Source organism: Emydura macquarii, unplaced genomic scaffold, assembly GCF_026122565.2.
Source record: "Emydura macquarii macquarii isolate MOO-44397 ecotype Brisbane River unplaced genomic scaffold, CSIRO-AGI_Emac_v2 contig_2768, whole genome shotgun sequence".
In the NCBI taxonomy this organism is placed as follows: Eukaryota; Metazoa; Chordata; order Testudines; family Chelidae; genus Emydura; species Emydura macquarii.
Genome location: NW_027132905.1, coordinates 19,818,812 through 19,838,258, shown reverse-complemented (window position 1 = coordinate 19,838,258; position 19,447 = coordinate 19,818,812). Strand labels below are relative to the sequence as shown.

General features: G+C 38.8%; 1 protein-coding gene across 2 annotated transcripts in view; it reads right to left on the bottom strand.

The window, feature by feature from the left end:
- GABRG2 (gamma-aminobutyric acid type A receptor subunit gamma2) overlaps positions 1 to 19,447 on the bottom strand; it is a 91,957-nt gene that overhangs the window by 51,866 nt on the left and 20,644 nt on the right. For both annotated transcript variants that reach the window (XM_067566583.1, XM_067566584.1), the window contains exons 2-4: positions 6,156 to 6,304; positions 4,375 to 4,442; positions 2,630 to 2,850 (exon numbers count right to left, since the gene is read on the bottom strand). In XM_067566583.1, the coding sequence (XP_067422684.1) occupies positions 2,630 to 2,850; positions 4,375 to 4,442; positions 6,156 to 6,304 (438 nt within the window). The remainder of the gene's footprint in view (positions 1 to 2,629; positions 2,851 to 4,374; positions 4,443 to 6,155; positions 6,305 to 19,447) is intronic.

Here is a 19,447-nt window from a genome sequence, read left to right as displayed (position 1 = left end):
GAATATACAGCACACACCATAGTAATTTCTATTGAAAACGCATGTGGCATGCAAAGCAAGATTCTTATCAACATGGCACCTGCATACAGAATGTACAAAACACAACAAATTATACACACATATGCATTGTATACAATGGGCTTAATTAAAACATCAGGATGTATTTATTTGTCTTTTCCAAGTGTAGGAAGATATGATGGTTATTGCATGTATCTGAGCAGTGAAGGTTGTCTTTTTCTTTTTAATTATACCCACTATGCATCTATTAGTCATTTGCAAAAGAGACAATGTGAAAATGTGATGTTTCAAAGGATTTATTGGAGTGAGTCTGAGACAGCAGCATTACTAATGAGTAGCAATGTCATAAGTGAGTTATGCAAGTCATTTTGAATAGGTGTCAGCAAAACCTCTATGTCAGAGTATGTCGTTATGTATTCATAAATGTATTTTTACAAGATAAATTATTTTAGAAACAATCTGGAGAGTTAAAAAATTTCTAGTATTTCACATTTAACCTCCTCAGCATTGCCCGTCTGTACATATGTCTCCACTATAAAGCATGTGTTGTATGGTATGTGCATTGGGTGGAATTATTCAGTAGGAGAGGAGAGAAGTCTTTGAATGGGGCAAGGAGAGAGTAGCAGAGCACAGTGCTACCCCTAGACTTTTCCCCCTCTGTGAAAGCTGCATTTTTCGTTCTATTCTTATGAAAACCCTGGTGATGGCATTCTCTGTTTGCTGGTAGGTGGCCATTCTCTCAGGCTGCATTGCACCGTGGCTCCTGTATTCATGCATTCTCCATCTTATGTTTTAATGAGGATCAGAATGGAGAATGTAGGAGCCATCTGCCTTACAAACCAACTAAATGAGAAAAGTACACTCTCCCCACTGTAATGATCTGGGAACCTATCCTGATGCTCTTGAAGTCAATGGGAGTTTTGCCTGTAATTGAAAAGGGAGCAGGGTTGGGCACTTAGTAATTTATTGTTCAGATTACCGTCTTTTCCTGTCTCTCATTTCAGCCCTCATCAATTTGACTTCAAGCTCATATTATATATACCAAGAAGGCAAAACAATCTGCCAGTGATCAGATAATGATACTCTGATCTCTACATATGTTTTTTTCACTGGTATCCATGTTTAAAACTGAATTTACTACATGGTCTATAAATTTAGTGACAGTTTGGGTTTGTTTTCTGTTGTGTTTTAATATCACTCATTACTATGAGTCCAGTTGGATCGTTTAGGCTTGCAGAATAGCTTAAATCTGTGCTAGTAATTCTGCCTCAAGGGGCAGCGTTGGCTAGAACATAGTCAGACAAATGCAGAGATTCTCAGTATTTTGATTAGAAAATCACTTAAGATTTGTTAAGGAATTGAATGCTCATGAAAGCAAGTGACCAATAGCAGAGGCTACAGCCAGGCAGCGTTCAAATGTGCACAGTGCAAGCTTCAACACACAAGTCTTTGCCAATGTACTATATTTCGTCACTTCCAATGCTATTGTAATACGGGGGCCTCTGCACATTTGGGATGAGATCACATTTAACATCTGAATCAAGCCAAGATTTATGATCGGAATTTGAATGTTACCAGCGCTGATCATGATATTTAATAAAACTACTGATTACATGTTAACCTCAGATCGCTAGAGAGAGAAATTGAGTGGTGTGAAAAAAAATTGTGAGGTTTGAAGAGAGAAGAGAGAGTGGTTTGAGATATTAAGACCTATTTAACATTTCAAAAGCTGATGTGTAGGATCTGATTTATAAGACTGACTTTGATTCATGCTGGATTTAAATTCCAGTCATTTTCATCTCTCTTCTTCAAATGTGATGCATAATAAATGTAAAGTTACTACAAAATAAAACTCTTGTAATTCAAACATTTCTTCCAACATCAAAAAAATTATTAACCAATGAAGACTCAAGAAAAATTTTAGTAATCTCTAAGAAACCCAAAGGGAGATACTTGAACTGATAGATATGTACACTATCCTAATAAAATCTTGATGAACATGGACTCAGTAGGCTTTGGATCCGACCATAAATGATTGATATTACCTTTCCCACCTAGTTTTTAAAAGGAGAAATTTTATTTCCTCAAGGATTACCAGGAATTAAACATTTTTCACATTGGAGCTATATCCAGCTCCTCTGAAGTCAAATTGATCATAAATACTGATGAAGTCTACCAATGATTTAAAAATCCCCTAATTTAATAGATAATTAAATGTAAACACAAATTAGGGCCAAGATTGTGGTACCCTTATTTGAATAATTCCTTACTCCTCATGTAGTTCTATTTACTTTAGTGAGACTTCTTGAGGAATAAGGTAGTAAAATATGGATGAAAATGAGATACTTAAACTACGGCAATACCCAGCCTTCTAAATGGACAAAGTACAGGTGTTGTAAACATTTCTCATTTTCCAGGACATTTTAAAACTAGCCTTCAGCAATGAGAACAAAACAATCAAAGGTTTTGATCTAAGTTATGTATTCTGGTTATTTTTAATCCTTTTATATAATCTGAAATTAATTTGTAAGGTACTTCTTATTCACATTGTAATTGCATAACATTTTAAGCTTTTCCTCGAGGAAAGAAATTTAAACTCAAGTGTCAATACCTTAGTGTATATAGTACTCTGCCATCGTTCCAGATCCTGAGCATCCTATTGGGCGTTGTTATCCAATGAGCATCAGCCTTCTTGGAGTTTCGGAAAAACGTATCTGGTATCCAGATCTTCCCAACCATGTTACTGTTCAACCGGAGCACTTTTATCGTGCTGTTGAATTTCAGACGTCTGTCATACCAGGTTTGGGCGAAAAATATATCGATTGTATATTCCTGTTCATTAACCAAAAATAGTAATGAAAACATTGTGTGTGGTAACATCAGAGTTGCATTTATAAAAGTATTTCTCTGAAAAATTATTTGTAGTCAATACAAGAAGGATTGATGGTAGAGCTGGTTGAAAAATTTATTTGATACATTTTTGTGATTTTTATTTTCAGAAATAATGTTTGATGCCTGTTTTATTCCATTATTCATCCAGTTCTAACTGATAGCTGCTGGTTGTATTTGTTTTCAAGTCAGTGTGTCCCTCCCACACCCAACATCTGGGATGGAGATGTGTTTGATCAGTTTGGTAGGGGATATAAACCCACTGGTGGCCAGAAAGGAAGCACAGAAAGAAAGGGAAGGCTTAGCTGCTGTGGAACCTCTCCCTTCTCCTTCCATGCCCTGGCACCCAGAATGCACATGGACAGCTTTTGCTGCCCCACCCTCCCTGAATTATAATAGAGGCATAGTTCGAACCATATTTCCAAGATGCTGTAGGTCTGGCCAGTCAACAGTTTGGGGCATGAGAAAAATATTTGTTTCTTATGGCAAGACTAGCAAGGTGTCTGATTGGGTTTTTCCTCCTTCCTTGCAGCATCCTGGAGGCCCAATTTTAGGTTAGTTAGGAGAGGAATTTAAAAGCTTTATGTTAATAACTGACACTTGTGGTGTTGCAATTTGCAGTCACTGTGAAGATCAAAGGGGCCAACTCCCACAGGATAATGTCAGTAAAAGACCCAGTAGATAACTGGTGGACCCTATCAGCCTGAGACCTTAAGTCTTCACTACCGAACCTCTCAGCTACACCTTCATTCCACCTCACAGGGTGAGGGGGAGAGGATTCAGAGGTGTACTGAATCCTAAGAGTTAGGCTGAAGGGGGCCACCCGTAACTATTGGGTATTTGACATCAGGCCATTTAATACTACACTGAATCAAAGTAAATGTCTGGTATTTTTTATTGAAGGCCTATCCACCCTCCATAAGTTAAAAGTTAATAAAATTGCAGCCTTCCACTTCAAAATCCTTCCCTGCATCTCTGTTTCATTCTCCAGTGTGTCATGATCACTATAGTAAACAATGCCTCTTAAGTGGATGCTAACACAAGTGTTATGATATATATATTACACTGGCTGTTTCTGGTTGTGAGATGACAATACTAAAGTGCTGATCCCTCCACACCCAAATTATCAGCATGTTCTGGACTGGATCTTGCAAGCCTTTGCATGTTGAAATAAGGGAGCATAATATGGTTACACAAGTGTGAGCTAGAAGCCATGTCATTAAGTTGTTAAACACACTCAGACCAGTTTCTGATGTAGAGAAAACCTCCACTTCCACTTCCCTTACAACCGTTCCCTATTCTCTTCTCCATTACATTGATGTAATAAGACTTTTAAAATACATATAGTGCAGTGTCAAAAATAATGAAAGCATAATTGTATTGCATATTTAAAGGAATAATTGAGTGCATCAAACAGAATATATTGACCATTAAAAGTGTAGCAAAGTGTTAAAAACTGTTACCTACCATATTGATAGCATTCACTGGACCGATGCTATTTACATACATGTCAGTGTGAATTACTGTTGGTTTCACTGCAAGGAAAACAATAAGAATTGCTAATACAAATGAAGGTCAAAATCCAATACAGAAAAGCCACATGTAAGATTGTCATTTTGGAGTGTCTATTTTGTGTGTGTTTGGAGGGGGAGAGGGCAATGTGCATGCATGTGTGTGCGTGACAGAGACACACACACACACATTTCCAAACAGCAAATGTAGTGAAAAATAAGTTTTACAGCAATATTTCTAGTTCCTCAATGGACAGCAATATTTCTAGTTCCTCAATGGACAGAGATACTTCAGGGGCAGATTCTGATTGCATTCATAGTGGTGTAAATAAGGAATATAAATTATTGGACTCCAAGACAATATACTGGTGTGAGTGAGATCAGAATGATAACATGTGCATCTGGTGTTGTTTTTGTCATCCACGTAGGGGACTTCATTTCTCAAAAACACATTTAATCAAACACTTCTCTTTGAGAAAACAAACACTTTTTTCAGAGTCCTCTTCTACTGTGTTTCAGCACTCATTTCACATTATAGGGCTCAATGCAATGTGACTGGCATACCCTGAAGTGATGTCTGCAGATAAACAACCATTTCATGAGCCCAAAACAACAACATTTGGGGCTTGAAGAACAGGAAGGGAAAACAATTGTTAGACTAATGTTAGACTTTGACTATATTACTTCCAGACACCCCTAACTACGACAACATCAATCTTCCCAGATGATTTTTATTGATGCTCCACTTCTTTTATTCCCTAAAGTCTAGGATTGGGAGAATAAGCCATACAACATTTCTGGGTATAAGTGTTTCATTGGGAATTCCTCCGCTAACTTTACAATATGTATCTAAGTATTATTATTGGGTGTTAGCCACATAAATGCTCATGTTAACTTTCTTTGTGGAGTATAGTTAAAAATTGTCCTCCTTGGTTTTAAATGTCTTCATAGACTTGCTTGAGCCAGTCAATTTCATGGACCTTGCTGTCCCCCACTTCTCTTTGCTTCTCTAGTCCATGATTTCTCTTTGCTTCTTTTCACAATCTCATTACCGCTATATGAGACTCTTCAGTTCTACAGCTTTTATGATCTGGAATAGGCTTCATATATTGCTTCACTTCTTCAGCTACTCCATTGCTTTTCTAAGCTCATCTGAAAATTCATATGTGTGAGAGTCTCAGCTGGTGAAACTGGTATAAACCTTCAACGGCACTATGCTCATTACTTCAGCAGAGGATCTAATCCATGTAGTCTCCTTTAGCTATACTCCTTACTATCTTCTCCATCTGCTGCTATGTATTATTTGTGATGCTGAGACTGTATAATTTATTTAGTGATACTCACCAACATTTACAAAACTGGATGCCTAAAGTTAAACTCCCAACTCCATATTTAGGCACAAAAATCACAAGCGGCCTGATTTTCAAAGTAATTGAGTTCTTGTACTTTCAGCAATTTCAATGGAATTTGTGTGTGCTCAGAACTGTTGTAAGTTGGTCCATTTAGGTATCTTGATATGGATCTATCAGCCTGCCCTTATACACCGTTCACACCAGCCTAACCTATATATCTCAGCCAGAGTGTTTTTGATAGATATTATCAAATTAAATTTCTACTGTTTTATATTTTGTTTTCATACCTTCTTTGGGGAGGATTATGCTTTAAATACATATATTGCAATGAGAATTCTCTTCCTCCAGCCCCCCATTTCAATTAAAAAGATGTTAAAGAACACACCTCCAATGTCAGGTCTCAGTTTGTTGTCATATCCCTCCAGCAAGCCATTTAAAATCAGGGTGACATCACTCTCATGGACTTTGGGAGTCAGAACCCATGTTTTGTTGGATGTATAATCTTCATAGTCATCATCCCCCTTTTGGCTGGAACTGGAAGGAAAGAAAAATTGGAGAGCAAGAAAGACTTGAAAAGCCTTAATGTTGCAATTACATTTGTACACAGTCCCTTTTGAAAATGTGCTGAATGAATAATCCTGTTTTAATAACACCTCAGTACTTCACAAAGCATTACCAAAGGTTGCCCATTTTACGACAGAAGTATTGTAGCCAGGATGTCACATATTACCTAAGGTTAAAGCTCACTTTAGTGAACTTTCCTTTGGTATAACAGAGATCATTTCCTGTGTATTCTATGGTGCATCAATGCTTCTGTTCTTTGAGACATCTGTTTCTTCTCCTCCTGACTCAGCTGGGACCTATTATAAAAAAATCTCTAGTTGTCACTTAATTTATGCAACACTCCAGTAGAATATCACTTTGTATGTACGCCATGCACTTGCATTATTTCCTTTTGAGACAATAACGTGACTTAGCCTACTAATGATGGGACCAATAATCACATTAATTGAGACAAACCACCACGCAGCCTCTCTGCATTATGACAAACCCAAGCTTTTTGTACAACTGGAAAATTCAGCACAAATAGTTTTGCACTTGGTTTTCATTTTCACTTTTGCTTTCCGGAGGCCCACCAAAATGGCTGGATCTAATCACAGAGAAAGTTATACTTCTCTAGTGTTAGCAGATACTATGCAAGCTCTCTCACACAGCTCTGCCAATGCTCCTCTCTGCTGGCCTGCTGCAAGATTCTTCCTGTTTCAGCCTTCAGATCTCTCTTGATTTGATTTGAGACTGTTATTAATGCTGGAAACATGCTAATTTATATGGTGGGTTTGAGGTTTTAACAAATAGAAACTAAAGTGGGTCATCACACTCTTTTTTGCTTGAGAATGCAGTCTCAGCTCCCTAATGTGCAAATTATAGCTACACCTGTGAGGGGCACTAGTGGAGGAGGGGATACAGGAACTCAATCTGCTGGATCATCAGCTATGCTGAACCCATGTTTGGTGCAGCTGATTGGAGGGAGGCAACCCTTGTGCAAATAAGTGTGGCCATAGGATCCACAGTGACTACTCTGCTGGCTCAGAACTGCAGTGAGCTAACAGCCCAATCTTTCATCCCTAGACCACCATCTCTCTTCCTCTGGCCCACTCTGGAAAGCCCCTCTGTAGAGGGAAGAAAGGCTGGATGGCATAAAGCCAACTGTACTTACTCTATGCCACCAGGGGATTCAGAAGCACAAATGAGACTTAACTTGGGCCAAAGATCTGGCTCAGTCTCCCTGCAGTACATTCTCATGGGAAGAAGTCTTAATGAAACTGCTTGCTTTCCTTGGACTCGATCATGCAAGGTTCTTAATGTCTCCTGAGAGGAGCTGCCCTTAAAGTCAATGGGATTTAAAGGCAATTGGCATCTCTGAGGGAGCAATGCAAGACTGGACCTCAGAGTAGAAGACAGGCTCCAGAGGAGACAAGCCTGAGACAAGGTCGGCACTATCTTCCCTGCACAGTAGCTAGCACTGGGAAGTTGATACTGGCGGTAGTGTATGCTATACCTTTAAACATGTTTAGCAATACCATTTCTATGTGCACTCTGCCAGGCATCCCTCTGTAATGCTTAGGCATCATGTACCACCAACCACCACCATTCAGCCACTACCTAAGCTTCCTCCACCCAGCCTCAGAGAGATGCACATAACTGAGCCTTTAATGTTTTATTGGCAATCAAAAGGACAATTTTTAATTGGCATTGTGCTGCATAATGTTCTGCTACATAGAGACAAACCGGGCATGGATAATTACATTGGTGGGGGAAGCTGGTTTATTCAGCTGTCTGGTGCTTCAAAGATTTAATTACATTTCAAAGGGACAAATCTGGAGCAATATACACCCTCCTGTATGAGGCAAGAATCGATACAATCTATATTGCAAACATAGGGGATTGGATAATACGGTTTTTATCTCTGTATGAAATGTATAGAAAACCCAAACTCATTTATCAAATGTCACATGACTTTGCTGTCATCAATTAAAAGATTCTTCAAAGACCCTTCTGAAGCAGAATTTTCTATTTTTCTAAATAGAAGAGAAACTTAAAACATCTTTTCACTCACAGAATGCATTCCTGAACATGAGGGAGACGAACAAGGTTTATAATTTGAGCTGCTGGTTACAATGGTTAGAGTGGCAGAGAGAAGAGCATTCTTATTTGGTCTAAAAGGATATTATTGAAGACATAGTCCAGGAAAGACTCTATAGTCTGAATTCACAGTTTCACGATTCAACAGATTCAGTTGTCTGTTTTGTGCTGCTCTGGTGACGCAAAATAGCCATAAGCCCAATTTAACTGACCAGTGAAGCCAAGTTTATTACAATTGCTTTGCATCATCAGAGCAGCCATAGAGAGATGGCGTATCTGGCTCCAGGGAGTCAGTGGACAATAAGTCTTCAGTAACTGTATTCCTGTCTGAACTAATAGCCATTCTTTTATGAGCAAAGCTAAGCAAAAGATCAGACCATGCAGAAGTTTTTGTTTATACTTGTTTATTTTTAATTACTCTTTTCTATGATGTCCTTCATTTACATTTTTAGAATTTAGATTTTTGATTAAATGAATATATATCTCCACTTGATAAATGAAGGGACAGTCAGTCTGAAAACTAAAAGGGAAGAGTACCGAATTCCAGAATGAAGAAGTAGGTTTTGCCAAATGCCCATAAAGAATCCATAGATCACCAACTGTATTTTATTGTCTAAAAATCTGATTATGAAAAAATAGATCCAGCCATACTTGATTAGAGGGTATATTCTATCTGATATTTAGGACTTTATATGTACAAGTGCCATTAATGTTGATGAAAGTTATGTGCCTAGAGCCCCATCCATATCCATAAGGCCATCTAAGCTCATATTATCAGAAACAAACAATTTTATCTGCCAAGTGTTTTCAAATTTGCTAAAACTCTCCTATCAAGATTATTTGGAAATACCTATGGAATTATATTTTCTATCCTTATGAATACTAGAGGACTTCAGATGAAATACTCAAACAATTAAGCAAACAAACATATATTCCTATCTTGCTAATGTGCATTAAAGCATACTTTTTAAAAGTTAATTTGTTTTAGTCATTCTTACACAATAATATGCCTTCCTGTCCTGTCAACAGCCTAGGAGAAAAAATATGTGACATCAAGCCATTTTATTAGAGGTGTTTGGTCTACTGTTTCAAGGTAGAACTTCCTGAGTTCTAATCCCTGTTCTAAATCAACTCCTTCTCCAGCTTTGGACAAGTCACTTAATGTCTCTACCTCCGTTTTTCCATCTGAAAAATCCAAATAATAGTAATACCATCATAGGTCAGACTCTGACCCCTTCCTTAATATTCAATAGAACTTCAATTTCAATGGGAGTATTTCTGCAGTAAAGTACTTTTTTCTGTAACTAAAGGAATTATCATTATGCCCTTAGAAACTGATCCTGAAAACACTTATGTTCTTATATAGCTTGCCATGCTTGAAGAGTTATTTAAGTGCATGTTTGCATGATTGCATTTGCATTTCAGTGGAGCTCCTCACTTGACCCAAGTTACTGACATGCATATTTGCAAAGATGAAAATCGCTAAATATTAATATTTATTTATTAAGTTAGATGAGAGAATGTATGAATTTAGATCCAAAAACACCTCAACTGAGGGTGATAACAAGAGTTGGAATCAGGGGATTTTTATTTTATTTAGATGTATTTACATGTGTCTATCTAAAGCTCAAAGCACACATAGATCAGTCCACAAATGCACACAAAATTAAGAGTCAATTCCCAGAAGTGTCACAGATTTTGGACTTTGGGTAACATAGCCCTTTGTCTCAACTTTCCCTGTTGTAAAATATGGATATTAGTACCAGCCCTACCTTAGAGTGGGCTTAGTACTTAATTTGTAATGTTTATTAAGTGCTTCAGACAGATGGCATTATAGAAGTGCAAGTTAATTATTATGGGCCAGATCCTCAGGACTTATGCTGATTTCATACAATCATAGAGTTAGAAGGGACCTTAAGGGTCATCTAGCCCTGTGGATGTGTTGTGTCTAAACCATCCAAGACAGATGGCTATTGAGCCTCCTTTTGAAAACCTCCAGTGAAAGAGCTTCCACAATTTAATGTGAAGTCTGTTCCATTGTTCTACTGTTCTTACAGTTACAAAGCTTTTCCTGAGATTTAATCTAAATCTGCTATGCTGTAGTTTGAGCCCATTGCCTCTTGTCCTGCCCTCTGTGGCAAGAGAGAACAACTTTTCTCCATCTTTCTTATGGCAACTTTTCAAGTATTGAAGATCAGGTACCAAGTCCCCCCTTAAGCTCCTCTTTTCTAAACTAAACCAGTTCTTTCAGCCTTTGCTCCTATGATTTGCATTCCATCCCTTTGATCGTCGCTTCTGGATCTTTTCCAGTTTCACTACATCCTTTCTATACATTGGTGACCAAAATTGTAGTCCAGCTGAGGCCTAACCAGCACTGAGTAGAGTGGTACTATCACCTCCCATGACTTGCATGCTATGCCTCTGTTAATGCAACCTAAAATTGCATATGCTTTTTTTTTGCAACAGCATTGAATTGCTGACTCATGTTGAGATTGTGATCCACCACAATTTCCTGATCCTTCTCAGCAGTGCTGCTGCCAAGCCAGTTATTCCCCATTCTGTATTTGTGCATTTGTTTTTTCTTCCCTAAATGTAATATTTTACATTTGTCTTTGTTGAATTTCATTTTGTTATCTATAGCCCAGTTCTCCAGTTTATCAAGATCTCTCTGAATATTAGCTCTATCCTCCAAAATGTGGGCAACCCACCCTAGCTTTGTGTTATCTACAGATGTGAACAGTATGCTTTCTGTAACTACATCCAGTTCATTAATAAAGATGTTAAACAACACCAGCCCCAGAACAGATTCCTGTGGAACCCCACTTAAGATCTTCCTCCAATTTGACATCATTCTATTAATAGTTACTCTTTGTTTGCAGTTGTTTAACCAATTATGTATCCACTTAATGGTGGTTTCACCAAGCCCGCATTTCTCCAGCTTACTTATCAGAATGTCATGGGGGACTGTGTCAAAAGCCTTGCTGAAGTCCAGGTATATTATGTCCACCACATTCCCCCTATCCACGAAACCAGCTGGTTTAGCATGATTTGTTCTTAGTAAATCTATGCTAGCTGCTAGTGATCACCCCTTCATCCTCCAAGTATTCTCATTGAATTGAATTGAATTGAATAAGTTGAATTGAATGTTTTATACATTGCTCTAGTAGCTTCCCAGGTATCAAAGTCAGGTGGCTGGTCTACAGTTCCCCAGATCTTCCTTTTCCCCCTTTTTAAAGATGGGCACTATGTTAGCCCTTCTCCAGTCTTCCGGGACCTCTCCTGTCATCCATGAGTTTGCAAATATCATTCCAGTGGCTCCAAGATTTCTTCAGCTAATTCATTCAATACCCTGGGGTGAATAGCATCAGGCCTCACTGACTTAAATTCATTCAAATTGGTCAGAAGATATCTGATGTGTTCTTTTCTTATCCCAATATGCCTCCCTTCCCCTTTATTATCTATGGCAACTCCGTTAATCATCCAGTCACATGTTATTTTTTGTGAGAAGACAAACTAAGTAGGCATTGAACAGCTCTGCCTTTCTATCATCTTCGATTACCAGCTCACTTTCTCCATTGAGCAGCAGACCCACACCATCTCTGATCTTTCTTTATTCTCGGGCATATTTGAAGAACCCCTTCTTGTTGTTTCTAACATTCCTAGCCAGCTGTAACTCATTCTTTGCCTTGGCTTTCCTGATTTTGTCCCTACATACTTCCCATGTATACTTCCTTGGTGACATGTCCCTCCTTACATTTCCTATGTGTATCCCTTTTGGATTTTAGATAAATAAAATGCTCGTTGTACAGTCACATTGGCCTCCTTTGGCTTTTTTATCTTTCCTCTGCTTTGGAATACTTTGATGCTGAGCCTCTTGTATTACATCTTTTAGGAACTGCCAGCCCCCTTCGACTCCTTTTTTTCCTAATTCATATTTCCATGGGACCTTACCTACTATTTCTCTGAGTTGGTTGAAATCTACCTTTCTGAAATCCAGTGTTCTTGTTTTGCTGTTCTCATGTCCTCCTTTCCTTAGGATCTTGAATTCTATCAGATCATGATCACTTCCTCTCAGGTTCCTGACCATCTTCACATTCGCAACTAATTCATCCCAAGAATTTGCAGGACATATTATGTTTTTCTGTAATAGTCTTCCAACAGATATCAGGGAAGTTAAAACCCTCAATTAAAACCAGTACATGTGTGAGCCAATATTGTTCCTTGCTTGTAGAATGACTCATCCACTTTCTCTTCCTGATTTGATGGCCTATAATCGACTCCTAACCATAAGTTCTCTACTATTGTTTTCCCTTTTTATCCTCACTCAGAGACTCCCAGTAGGTCTGTTGCTCACTTCCTGTTGAACCTCAGAGCAAGTGTACACATTCTTGACATACAGCGCAATACCTCCTCCTTTTTTCCTATACCTATCCTTTCAGAGCAAGCTATATACCTCAGTACTGTTACTCCAGTCATGGGACTTGTCCCACCAAGTCTCTGTAATGCCAATTAAGTCATACATTTCTTCATATACTATGACTTCCAGTTCATCCTTCTTGTTACACCAGGTGAGGATCCAGTCCTATATATTTATTGCAATACCAATTGTTCACATTTCTGGTGATCACTGTTCCCAGGGGAGCAAATGTAGTCTCCATATCCCTAGTCATGGAGGCTTTTTGGTGTTATAGATGATTCCCTTGTGAAAGCAAATGAGGAGCCACTGGGGTGTGCAGTCCTTTACTAAAACAAAGCCCAGTTCCATTGCCATGTCCTCTTCCTCAGTGCACAAGAGGTGAGTGGAGGATAGCAGGATCAAAGGATTATCCCTTCCAAAGTATCCTGCCCCCATGTTGGGATTCTATTGGCAGTATGGGAAATTATTTCATTCAGACATTGGGCTGATGCGTCCTCTGCAGAGCAGCTCCTCCGGCACTGGGAGATGATACTTTCCTCCTCCTCTTCTCTAGCCTCTCTAAAATGACATCCATAGTGCAACCCACAACTAACAGACATGGTCAGTGTGCTTATATGCTGCTCTTTAAACAAATATAAAGAATGGAAATGTACATTTTCATTGTATATCTACTCCTAATGAAATCAATAAATGTTTGCCACTACTTTACTGGAAGTAGGATTAGGTCCTGACATAAAATGAGAAATGACTGCAAATATGACATTTCAGTGTCTTATATATATTCCCCCGTAAAGATTTTGGAGTTGAGATGTTTAGTTAACAATTCAAAATAACAGGCCTAATTATCTATTTATATACTATTATGATTTATTTAGTTTTTTATACAATGTCCATCATTACACTTTTTTGTTGCTTCTTTGCTAGCCTTCATTTAACCCATGACCACTCAGGTTTCTGTTTGCAAAAAGTAATGTATGTAGCTGCCACTTTCCTCAAGGAGAGATCAACTCCTGTTTCAAGTTAATTTTAATGGAAAACTTTGAAATGGCCAAAGAATCAAGGGAGAGCTCCACAGCTGGTCTAAATCAGTATATCTCAATTGAAGACATTGATTTGGATAATTTTGATTTGATTAGAGTTATTGCACTATATACCCACTATTTCATGGATGGCTACACCTAACATGTGAAAAATGTGAAAATCAAGCTGCACTCTGATTTCTATATGATCATGATCAGCAGCACTGTTTTTTGGAATCTAAACCTAGGGACAGATTGTGAACCTCTTCTTCCATTGGTAATCAATTACTCACATGAGTAATCCCACTTAAGTTCGGCAAACAACTCATCACCGATGGGAGTAACAGGTACACAATCTGGCATTTAGCAAGCAATTTGTTTCGTGTTTCAGGAGGTAGAATAGAATGCCACTTACTTATCTCCCATTGCAATGGCCCACACATATCCACAACACTGAGACCTGAGGCCAGATACTCAGTTGGTGTAAGTCTGAATAACTCTAATGTCTTCAACTGATATATGCTGATTTAGACTGGCTGTGAATCTGTCCCTTGATTCTTTGGCCATTTCAAAGTTATCCAGTAAAATAAACTTAAGGAAAGTGTCAGCTACATATATGACTTTTTGCAAACAAAAACCTGATTGGTCATGCCTGCGGAAAAAAACCTGTATCTGTACTGGATAGTCACAAACTAATTAGTTCAAATCAATTAGAAAACGTTTTGTTTGGTTGGCGGTGATGGTTGTATGTTTACAATCTTATCTTTTTATATCAAAGAGTCCATAAAAGCCAGAGAACCTGCAGCAAGAAGTTAATAATACTCACACATACAGTAAATCTTCCACTAAAAGCAATGTTGTTTTTTCTCCCTCACACTGAAGGATTAAAACAAAGCTTGCTGTCTTACTTAGCAATACTATTTAACTTAATGAATGCAAGTAAACATAGTCAAGCTAAATTCATTCTCTGATACATATAAAAGAATTATCCCAATCTGTCTGACATACATTATTCATAACGATAATGTGCTCATTCAGAGGGAAGAACATTTTCCAAGTTCCCGCTGCGGATACAGTAAGCCATGAGACACTGTGGAGAATGGAGTATTTGCAGGAGTTTACAGTACCTCTGGAGATATATCCACATTTGTATCATTTCTGGTTGATTGCAGCTCATATTCTATGTAAATCTAATTCAGTTAAAATGTTTATGTAATGTAATATGTTTACATAAAAACATGGGTCAAATTCTATCTTTCTGTCTTAGGTATATAGATATCCACCATTACCACTGTACTAAGTGCCCCACAATCTTTAAATCCTAGGCTAGTGCTCTAACCCCTGGACAATGTTTTCTGCACTACCCTAATTATTTATTATTATTGCCACTACTATTTCTACAGTAGTCTCGAGGCTCCAACCCATTTGCGTTTAGAACTATACAATCCTGTAACAAAAAGATGGTCCCTGTCCCAAAGAGCTTACTCAGTAAGTAACTCCACTGAAATCAATGGAACTACTTGCAGAGTAAAGACAGGCCAACACTCAAAACTTATGAAGGTATAGTAACATCAGTCTTGGGTGTGATTTTTTTTACATTATTTTTATTCTGGCAAAAGCCACATGGTAGATGCAGTTATATTTGCAAAAAAGTGCTTTTGCTAGCATAACTTGTTTTATTCAGGGAACTGGTATGAGCTATTCTAGCAAAAGCATTTTTTTTCCTGGTATCATCTGTGTCCATACTAGGAGAATTTGCTGGTAAAGCTATACAGGTATAGCTATATTGACAAACCCTTTCTAGTTTAGACTAGGACTTAGGTACTGACAATCATCAGTAAGGGTATCATAGTCTGTCCCCAAATGAGACCTATCTAGACAGCAACATGGAAGGGTATATTCAAGTAGCTGACCTAATTTACAACTCAAGTACTTCAGTTTTACACTGGTATAATTCTATAAAAATCTGATCCCCAAAATACAGTATATGTATTTTTTTCTAATTCTCCCCACTTAAGAAGAATAACTGTGCATCTGTGAAAGACTTTTTTCATTGCTGCTTGAGCCATGATCACATCCCCCACATAACCATGCAACACCCTGCATTTAAGCACATTACTCTACATACAGCTAGCAGTTTCTTTATTCCATGCATTTCTAACCAGCAACAGGTATGTACTCCAATTAGTCACATTGGCATAGAAATTGCTTAGTTTTTCCAGAAGCACCTAGCTAATTCCCAAGTTAACACACGCTCATATGTCACCCACACTGTTTCTTCTAGGAAAAACAGGATATGAACTTAAAAACAAACAAGCCATTACTGTCTCAGGGGAAAAAATGCACACAGATTTTGTAAATCTAACAGCTAACCATTGAAAAAGAAATTAATGTCTGTTCCTTGGCTGTTACCAAGATACAAGAGTGATGGGCAAATTCATAGAATCATAGCATTGGAAGGGACCTCAGGAGGTCATCTAGTCCAACCCCCTGCTCAAAGCAGGACTAAGATCAGCTAAATAATCCCAGCCAGGGCTTTGTCAAGCCACATCTTAACCACCTTCCTAGGTAACCCATTCCAGTGCTTCACCACCCTCCTAATGAAAAACTTTTTCCTAATGTCCAACCTAGACCTTCCCCACTGCAACTTGAGACCATTGCTCCTTGTTCTGTCATCTGCCACCACTGAGAACAGCCTAGCTCCATCCTCCCTGGAACCCCCTTTCAGGTAGTTAAAGGCTGCTATCAAATCCCCCCTCATTCTTCTCTTCTGCAGAGAAGCCTAGTTCCCTCAGCCTCTCCTCATAAGTCTTGTGCTCCAGCCCTCTAATCATTTTTGTTGCCCTCCGCTGGACTCTCTCCAACTTGTCTACATCCTTTTTGTAGTGGCAGGCCCAAAACTGGACACAATACTCCAAATATGGCCTCACCCATGCCGAATAGAAGGGAATAATCACTTCCCTTGATCTTCTGGCAATGCAGCCCAATATGCTATTAGCCTTCTTGGCAACCAGGGCACACTGCTGACTCATATCCAGCTTCTTATCCACTGTTACCCCCAGGTCCTTTTCTGCAGAACTGCTGCCTAGCTCATCGGTCCCCAGTCTGTAACTGTGCATAGGATTCTTCCGTCCTAAGTGCAGGACTCCTTGTTGAACCTCATCAGGTTTCTTTTGGCCCAAACCTCCAGTTTGCTTAGGTCCTTCTGTATCCTATCCCTACCTTGCAGGGTATCTACCACTCCCCCTAGCTTAGTGTCATCTGCAAACTTGCTGAGGGTGCAATATACCCCATCCTGCAGATCATTAATGAAGATGTTGAACAAAACCGGCCCCGGACCGACCCCTGGGGAACTCCGCTTGTGACCGGCTGCCAGCTAGATATAGAGCCATTGATCACTACTCGTTGAGCCCTATGCTCTAGCCAGTTCTCTATCCATTTTATAGTCCATTCATCCAACCCATACTTCTTTAACTTGATGATAAGAATACTGTGAGAGACCGTATCAAAAGCTTTACTAAAGTCAAGGTATATCACGTCCACCACTTTCCTCACATCCACAGAGTCAGTCACCTCTTCATAGAAAGCAATCAGATTGGTCAGGCATGACTTTCCCTTGGTGAATCCATGTTGACTATTCCTGATCACCTTCCTCTCTTCTAAGTGCCTTAAAATGGATTCCTTGAGGACCTGCTCCATGATTTTTCCAGGAATTGAGGTGAGGCTGACTAGTCTGTAATTACCTGGATCCTCTTTCCTCCCTTTCTTGAAGATGGGCACTATATTTGCTTTTTTCCAGTCCTCAGGGACCTCCCCCAATTGCCATGAGCTTTCAAAGATAATAGCCAATGGCTCTGAAATCACATCAGCCAACTCCCTCAGCACCCTCGGGTGCATTGCATCTGGCCCCATGGATTTGTGTATGTCCAATCTTTCTAAATAGTCTTGGACCTGTTCCTTCAGCACTGCGGAATGTTCACCTCCTTCCCATTCTGTGCCGCCCAGTGCAGTAGTCTGGGAGCTGACCTTGTCTGTGAAGACAGAGGCAAAAAAGGCATTGAGTACTTCAGCTTTCTCCACATCCTCTGTCACTAGGTTGTCTCACCCATTCTGTAAGGGGCCCACACTTTCCCTAATCTTCCTTTTGTTGGTAACATACCTGTAGAAACCCTTCTTGTTCCCCTTCACGTCCCTTGCTAGCTGCAACTCCAATTGTGCTTTGGCCTTCCTGATTTCATTCCTGCATGTTCGAGCATCATTTTTATACTCCTCCCTAGTCATCTGACCAAGTTTCCACTTCTTGTAAGCTTCTTTTTTGTGTTTAAGTTCACCGAAGACTTCTTTGTTAAGCCAAGCTGGACGCTTACCATATTTGCTATTCTTTCTGCACATCAGGATGGTTTGTTCCTGTGCCCTCAATAAGGTTTCTTTAAAATACAGCCATCTCTCTTGGATTCCTTTCCCCCTCATATTAGCCTCCCAGGAGATCCTGCCCATCAGCTCCCTGAGGGAATCAAAGTCTGCTTTTCTGAAGTCCATGGTCCATATCCTGCTGTTCTCCTTTCTTCCTTTTTCAGGACCATCTCATGGTCACTGCTGTCTAGGTTGCCACCCACTTCTACTTCCCCTGCCAAATCTTCCCTGTTTGTGAGTAGCAGGTCAAGAAAAGCATTGATTGATTCAGAGAATCCTATAAGCATAAAAATTAGAGAGGGAAAAGATGGTGCATGCAGTTCAACAGCCATGCCAAAGTTCAGCTGTTCTCCATGATATATTTTCCAGTGATTTGCCAGTGAGCAAGGTGCCATAGCCTGAACCATTCAAATCATGTAAATATTCAACAAAAATATTATTGAACTTTGCAGATTTATAATTAAATAATCCGATTGAAACGCAAAATGTCTAACAACAGGAAATGCTATTGAAACATTTAAAAAAACTAAATTCTGACTACTAACTTCTTTTGACTAAGATAAATTACTAGAGCCTCCCCCTTCACCTCTCCCCCCATCCTCCATTAGAGTTCAATACAAGGTAGAATGAAAAATTGTCAGAAGAAAATGTTAGGGGAAACAAAGATGACTGGGGAAGTTCTGTCCTATTTGTCTGTTGTATATCTTGTTTGTCTGACTGTCTGTTATTATGCTTATTATTGTTGTGTCTGAGCAGTTAGTTGGCTCTGTTATTGCTCTTCCTCCAGATATGGATATCCACAGCAACCTCAAAGTGTTTCACTTAAATTTAACATTTATATAATTATAGCTTATGGACCAATCCTTGATTTAATTGTGTTGACGACTATAAGATTTAATACACGTAACAGTTCAATTTTACCATAGACTGTATGGATTTTAAAGCAGCCACAATGTATTTCTTTGATGCTGCATTGTCCTCTTCTGAATTAATAAAATCATATTTTTAAGAAAATCACATTCAAGAGCAAGAAAAATTAAACTTCAGAATTACACATATGACTGGGATGGTTGTGTTAGATATGGATTTTATTTGATTCCTAAATACGATTTCTCTCCTAATGTTAAAAGACAATAGTAGTTTTTAGTCAAATCACTTAACTTATGTTAATAAATAATGTGAATC